Below are 7,698 nucleotides of genomic sequence, written 5' to 3' on the forward strand. Positions count from 1 at the left end.
TGGTGACATGGTGTGTACCACACTAAACATGGACCAGAGGAAGCCAAGGAGAGAGTTGTCTCAGGAGATTAGAAAGAAAATTATTGACAAGCATGTTAAAGGTAAAGGCTATAAGACCATCTCCAAGCAGCTTGTTGTTCCTGTGACTACAGTTGCACATATTATTAGTGGACTTCATGGGAGACGACCAAGGAGGACACCATTGTTGAAAACAAATGACAAAAAAGCAGACTGGAATTTGCCAAACTGCATGTTGACAAGCCACAAAGCTTCTGGGAGAATGTCCTCTGGACAGACGAGACAAAACTGGAACTTTTGGGCAAGGCACATCAGCTCTGATGTTCACAGACGCAAAAAGGAAGCATATCAAGAACAGAACACTGTCCCTACTGTGAAACATGGAGGAGGCTCTGTTATGTTCTGGGGCTGCTTTGCTACATCTGGCACAGGGTGTCTTGGATCTGTGCAGGGTACAATGAAATCTCAAGACTATCAAGGTATTCTAGAGAGAAATGTGCTGCCCAGTGTCACAAAGCTTGGTCTCAGTCGCAGGTCATGGGTCTTATAACAGGATAATGATTCAAAACACACAGCTAAAAACAGGGTACCATCATTTTTGTCCAGGACTGTTTCATGAGTTTATTTTTTTAAATAATTCTGTTGAACCATGGTTCAAAAGCAATGTCTGATTTTCACTGGTTAATTTTCATTGAATTTTTATTTATTATTGCTTTTGTCAGATTCAAGTTATTTCTGTGACCATTGTGGGTTTTTCTTTCATTAACCGAGGGGTACCAACAGTTTTGTCCACGTTTGTATTGAACTATGTTTGTGTGTGTCTTAGAGTGTAGGTATGTGTGTGTCTCAACAGCCTGTGAAGATGTACTGATTACTCCTCTTGGTGCAACAGTCGCTGCAGGTCACATGTGTGTCTCACCATGCTGTCAGGGTGGATAGCAGGCCTCTCCATAACAACAGTGATGCAGCTCAATGAAATGAAGAGCAAAACTATGATGTCAAACATGGTGTGTGAGATCAGCCACTGGCAAAACACACGGAACCTAAACACAAACACACACTCCAATTATAACAGCTGTAGTCACATAAACATAAGGAGACTACAGAGAGAAACAAAAACCTTCTGTGTCATGAAATCTATTTCAATTCAATTCAACACATTCTCCTCACTGTGAAGCCACTTTTTCAGTGCAATGTGAAGTTATGTGCCTTTATGGAAACAGCACAACTACAACTGTGTCCAGACATAGAGGGAACTCAAAAATGGCTTGAACAAAGTGCAGTATGACAAAGTTATGACATAAATTAGGGTGAAAAAAACTCAAATAAAACTAAAGTTGAATTTCTGTGATCATTTATTTTGCAAAAAGAAAAAAAATGAAGAAACCTGGAATCAAAATGTACGACATTTTTCTAGGTGTTACCAACAATAGAAAACACTATGAATATTTTACCACTTAACACTTCATTTGTTTCCATTCTTGTCTGCTATCTGCTCTATGGAAACAAAGCCAGCAGTTCACCTGAAAAATGTTTGTCACTGTTGGATGTGCCGTTAGAAAGCTAAAAATTTGACAATTATTTTTGCTTTTACAGTTTCTGACTCTTATGAATGGTGCAATTTGGGTATTTTTTTTTCAAAGATAGCATGCCTTTCAACCTAGCTGGTGGGTTTTGGGGTTCAGAGAGGTAGATTAAATTAAATGAATGCAACCCATACTTGAATAAACTACAGCAGGATGAAGGTATACAGTTCCTCTTAATGTTCTTGGTTACTAAGAGTCAGTTTCAAAATATTAATGAACTAAATTAAAAAGAAATTGCTGACATTTTTTTCAGAAACATGTTCGCGAGTACAGACTTCATAATATGTAAATCTTTACCTAACAGTTACTGTAGTTCTCCTCAATTCAAAGTGATAAACAATGAGAAAGTCAAATGGAACCAGAACTTTTGGGGTTCTTCAATCTGATAAGTGAAGGCATTCTGTCATGCTGATGTTCCTCACAGCTGCATTCGCACATACCATCCATATTGCCAGAGAGCACAGTGGTAAGGAAGTGATATTTGTTGTTCACGCGAGACTAGTCAATACACCTAAAGATTCATAATAATGCAAAAACAAAATGGCTGCTGATTAAAGTTTCCAAATAACTAACAGTGATAATGCAGGTATTATGGCTGCCGTCAGATTAACGGAGCAGAGTGTGTGTCTGAGACGGGTAATAGTGAAACTCTTTGTGTGTTTCAGTGTGTATTAGACTTACCGGTTCTGTGGCGAGAACAAGTACAGTGACCAGTCTTCACGCTCTCTGCACCAGCGGCGCACTCTCTGGGTCAAGCTCAGAGATGCCTGCGGGAATCAACAGCTACACATCAGTCACATCTCCTTATTCAAAGCACAGACAAAGTCACACTATCACATGTCTTTATCCAAGATTAACCAGCCTTTGAAAACTGTCCCTCTTAGAAACTCACATTGTCATCTGCTGGCACAGTCTCTTCCACACTCGTGGGCTCAGGATTGTCTTGTTCAGGTCTTGTGGGGTCCTGGAACGACATGAGCAAGTATCCGTTAAAAAGTCTCTTAAAACCTTCTCAAACCAGAATTTAGAGGCTTTGACTCTCAGGAGCTTACTGCTGGTTGCTGTTCAGTGGCCTCCTGCGCAGCTCTTTCAAGTTGCTGCAACAGCAAATACAAATTACCATAGGCAAGTAAGAAGGTGCTTGAGTGTGCCATAGTTGGATGTTTGTCAATACAGTAAAAACATCTAGCTTTATGAAAAAAACAAAGACAGAGATCTTTACCATAGCCTGGTAGCATTGAAGCACTATGCCTCCGAAGACATTGAGGAGAACATGGTGTCCAATTAAAATGATGACAGCAAAGTACAGCATAGCCCATGCAGAGGTGGAAGCCATTGAAATGTAGGCCACCTTATGCCACTCCTCCAAGGTCAGAATCTGGATTGATAGATTTAATTTTTTTAAAAATTTAAAATTAAAAAAAAAAAAAAAAAGTAATACTGGCACAGATTAGCACACAATTTGCTTTATGGTGCTGATGCAAAAATTAGGAGGTCAAAAACTAACCTGGAACACAGTGACCATGGACTGGAGTAGGGTGTCAAAGTATTTTCTGCCACCAATGATTTGTGAATATCCTGGTATGGACCTCCAGCCGAAGAGGTGCATCCCCGGTACACTGACAAACAAACAAACAACAAAATGTAGTGAGAATCTTGTGACTTCTTGTGACATCACTGTTCAAACACATGGAAAGGAAAGATTTGTGTGTTTGCATGTGTGTACATGCCCGAAAAGGAAAAGGAAAATCAGCATCAGCCAGCAGAGCGCAGTTGACTTTTCAGCAGTCCTCATCAAGACCATCAGCTCTCTCCGCAGGTATGGGATAAAGAAAACAAGCCTCCAAAACCGCAGCACGAGAAGTGCTTGCACACCTGACAGCTGGGGAGCTGCTTGACACAAACTGACAACCACAAACAGACACATTTTAACATGTTACTCTGTCTGACCACTGCAACATGTGTTTATTATACTTTACGTCATGGCTACATATTTTGTTGTGCTAGCTTGTAATCGGAGTTGTAGTTAGTACTGCCAGCATACACTGTACTCCAAGCACTGCTGCTGTATTTTCATCTAAATTCAATATGGTACAACTTTTGCTTGATACCTGAAGAGTTTATGTGTAAAATAATGAAAGTTGAACCCATACAATGACATATCAAAACATTGTTCAATCATAAAAAATATCACAGGCCACAGCAATAAGAAAAGATCAGGTTCACCTGATGATGACAAGGACAAACTCAAAGATGTTGTCTCGGTCCTCAAAGTACGCCAGTGAGAGAGCCAGCAGCTTTAGAATCATCTCCAGGAAAAACAGAACGGTGAAACATATGCTGCTGTATTGCAACACGATTGTCAACTCCTTGGGCTGTAGGAAGAAATAAGGAAACAGAGCAAGACAGGACAAAGTGGAAGACACGTGTAGGTGGTGAAATATTTAGAGAAACAATGGCGATATAAGCAATTAATACAAAATAAGTAGAAAAGACAAACAGCCAACATTTTTTTTTTTCTTCCGAGTTCCTGTGGTTTTCTTAATGAAATAAAACTGTGCTAGCACTGATCACATTTGTACGGTCAGCCAAAGAAAGTTAAGCTTTGTGCATCATTCGCCCCACACAAACCTGCAGGACACAAATAGTAAGTAAACAGAAACACTTCTAACCTGCTCATGGTACTCTATGGCCATGGTGATAACATTGAGGAGAACAGCAACCATGATCCCGTGTTTGAAGAGGTCACTGTGAACTGCCACTTTCAGTTTTCTTTGGCAATCCTTCAAGATCTGAGCGTGGAAGATAAGGAAGTCAGGTACATGACTTCTCTTTCGTGAGGCAGTAGGACTTCTACTGCTACTTGTACTTCTACTACAGTGAGTTGTTGACTAAGCTTACCTGTGTGCCATTTGTCTCCATCGGGATGCCAGCGGGGAACACCCTGTCCTGGCACCTAAGGTAAAAAAGGCAGGACATTAATCACAGTAATTAAACACCGCCATTGCAACATTTATCACAACCGGAATCTGAAAAAAAACGAAGAATCATCAGATTTCTACATATCTGTTTGTAGACACCTGTGATGCTAATTAGAGGACACACATTGATTGAACATGTCCCTATGGTCACATTATTTTCAGTCTTTTCTAGCGGTACCATCATTTTTGTCCAGGACTGTTTCATGAGTTTATTTTTTTAAATAATTCTGTTAAACCACGGTTCAAGAGCAATGTCTGATTTTCACAGGTTAATTTTCATAGAATTTTTATATATTATTGCTTTTGTCAGATTCAAGTTATTTCTGTGACCATTATGGGTTTTTCTTCATTAACCGAGGGGTACCGACAGTTTTGTCCACGTGTACATGCTACAACAACAATGAACTGTGCTGTTGACTCCAAAATGATTTAAATCCTCGCTTAAAATCATGCTATTTCATTCATTCACTTTATTCTACATGTCTCATTTAAAAAAATGTCAGAAATTAACCATTTGCAAAAAAAATAAATAAAAATCTGTTCTCCTTTGTGCAACCTGGAAACCACAACTGATACAGTTGCCATGCCAGAGGCCGTATTTACAGCCAATAGAGTATCTGACCTGATGAGGCAGTGAAATGCTCTGCTCAGCCACGAGGTCACCTTGGAAAACAGGTTTTTGATGGACACAGCATCAGCATCTTGCTCCCCTCTGTCTCTTTCCATGATCTCCGAGAAGTGACTGGCAATGATGACTCCACACACATTCACGATGAAGGTGGTGCCCAGCTGATTGAGGAAGCAAAGAGTAGCAATGTAGAGCAATGGCTTGAAAACTAAACTACACTGCACTGAATAAATACACTGCTAGAGTAGCCCTGACAGAGAAATTATGTGGAACAACCCGTCATAATTTCTCGAAATATAAAAGTTTGGGAACCTCTGCTTTAGTGGCTGGTTTCTGGGAGGAGACATCATGTCTGTTATTGAGCATAGTTTAAAACCTATCTACAGGTAAGGGACTGTTGGGTTATTGAAAAAAAAAAAAAATTATAACCTGGAGGAAATTTGGTTTTCACTGGTTCTGAACTCATACCAGTCCCAAAGTAACTCAAATCTTGCTGTATTTTGCTGCTGCTGGATTTTCAGACTTTTAAAAGCAGTGTTACAGAACAACAAAAACTGGCCAGCTAGTTATGTTGAACACAGTATTTCAGCCACATTGAAGATTTACATGTATTGAGGACTACTAAAATATGTTTAGATTATAAGGATTTTTCTGAGATGTAAGGAAATGGTCAAACACTAATGTTGTTAACTAAAACTTTAACAGAAACAAGTGCGTACTTACAATGGTGGCAACTAAAAAGTAGCTGAAACTCCAGAAGGAAGAGGAGTCCATGAAGTACCCCATGATGTTCGTCCATCCTTTAAGGGTCATAACCTGGGGTTCGAGACAGCAGCACACATCAGTTAAGAAAAAAAAACAGTAAATAAGGAAACAAGTCTATCGCAGGGCTACACTTAGAGACAGACAACCAAGCACACTCACATTCACACCTACGGACAATTTAGAATCACCAATTAACCTCAACATGTTTTTGGACCTTGTGGGAGAAAGCCGGAGAACCCGGAGAGAACCCACACTGCACGAGGAGAACATGCAAACTCCATGCAGAAAGATCCCGGGTGTCCTCACCGGGACGCGAACCAGCGACCTTCTTGCTGCGAGGCAACGGTGCTAACCACCACACAATAACACAGTGATAGTAGAGAGTAACAGCACGGTGCAACATTAGTAATAATAATATTAAAAGTTAACATAACCTTTAAGTTTAAAACACTCAGAGCTGGTTGAAACAGTAAATCAAAACTAGAAAATTTCCTTGCAGAAAATTTGAGAGTGCCACGGGAGTCTGCCGGGATTTAAATGATGATTTTATAATTACCAAACCTACTAAAAACTTTGAATAACCTACGCTTCAGCTGTGTGGAGAGAGCAGAAGGGGAGGGGGGGTTGGGAGTAGGGTTAGAGCGTTGCCGGGCAACGAAGCACACAGCTGCCACAGATACTTGGTTTAACTGTCAAATCAGTGGAAGAGACCAGAAGGAGAAGACCTCAAACAACCGCTGTTTTTGTCAAAACCGTGTGTCGGAGAGAAAAGCCGAGCACATTTTCAGAAAGCCAAGACCTTGGGCATTACAGAGATGTATTTTATATTTTCCTGGAGTAAGAAATTGATGTAAAAATGATGTCTGTGGCATAAAAATTGTGGCCAGGGCGACAAGTTAAAAAAAAGTTTACTGTGTGATTTTTTTCGACGGAATAGTCGAAATAATAATAAGAAAAAGCGCACCAGGATAACAATATAACAATATAACAATAGCCCGTGCCACTAACTATCTCCGAAAGAGTAATGCTGGGTATGATGGCAGAGGAAAACCAGACTCATGTCTTCACTCTTAACGTAAAATCTGTTCCACAGTCCTAATAAATTCCTATGTATCAAATTCTTCCTGACCTGAAAAACGGTTATCCAGGCATAGCCGATGTTGTCAAAGTTGATTGCGCCCATATGTGGGTTGTGGTCCCCTGCCCGGCACACGTTGTAGTACGCGTTCCAGTTGACACAAGCGTCTGTGGTTTCTCCAACCACGGCAGGGACAAACTCATTTGGACACCAACTGTTGAGGGGAACCAGTGTGCAGGTTTTCCCATCGTCGTGGTAAGCTGGTATGTCTTTGCAGTGCTTCATCCCATCGTCTTGGTCAGGCGAACAGATAAATGGCTTTTGTTCACCAGGACTGGATGTAAAGTATGGGCTCAGGGATGCATTGCACTTCCTGGATAGAGAAAGAATAAGAACGGCCTATATACAATCAAACTAGCAAACTTTAGAGAGGATGTGTATGGTGTGTGTGTGAAAGCGGTATTTACATACAGTGGCTCATATTAGTGTTACATAAACATACAGCGTTGAAAATAAGTGTTAGACGACCTGCTGTTTTTTACACAACACTAATTATTTAGTTTCAGCCTTATCATAATGGTTAAATAATGACAGCAGAAAAGAGTACGTAAAGAAGATGCTGGTAATTGAACTATTACACAG

At 40.3% G+C, this 7,698-nt stretch overlaps 1 protein-coding gene across 1 annotated transcript in view; it reads right to left on the reverse strand.

Annotated features, from left to right (window-relative positions):
• Positions 1 to 7,341, reverse strand: part of LOC103369876 (voltage-dependent T-type calcium channel subunit alpha-1H-like) — a 9,771-nt gene extending 2,430 nt beyond the window's left edge. The window contains exons 1-13 of the mRNA XM_008298718.1: positions 7,108 to 7,341; positions 5,937 to 6,029; positions 5,208 to 5,374; positions 4,506 to 4,560; positions 4,277 to 4,396; positions 3,831 to 3,979; positions 3,335 to 3,508; positions 3,112 to 3,223; positions 2,827 to 2,982; positions 2,657 to 2,701; positions 2,497 to 2,568; positions 2,286 to 2,371; positions 938 to 1,061 (exon numbers count right to left, since the gene is read on the reverse strand). Coding sequence (XP_008296940.1) covers positions 938 to 1,061; positions 2,286 to 2,371; positions 2,497 to 2,568; positions 2,657 to 2,701; positions 2,827 to 2,982; positions 3,112 to 3,223; positions 3,335 to 3,508; positions 3,831 to 3,979; positions 4,277 to 4,396; positions 4,506 to 4,560; positions 5,208 to 5,374; positions 5,937 to 6,029; positions 7,108 to 7,341 — 1,587 coding nt within the window. The remainder of the gene's footprint in view (positions 1 to 937; positions 1,062 to 2,285; positions 2,372 to 2,496; positions 2,569 to 2,656; positions 2,702 to 2,826; positions 2,983 to 3,111; positions 3,224 to 3,334; positions 3,509 to 3,830; positions 3,980 to 4,276; positions 4,397 to 4,505; positions 4,561 to 5,207; positions 5,375 to 5,936; positions 6,030 to 7,107) is intronic.
• Between the last annotated feature and the right edge of the window lie 357 nt (positions 7,342 to 7,698).

Source organism: Stegastes partitus, unplaced genomic scaffold, assembly GCF_000690725.1.
Source record: "Stegastes partitus isolate 25-593 unplaced genomic scaffold, Stegastes_partitus-1.0.2 Scaffold29, whole genome shotgun sequence".
NCBI lineage: Eukaryota > Metazoa > Chordata > Actinopteri > Pomacentridae > Stegastes > Stegastes partitus.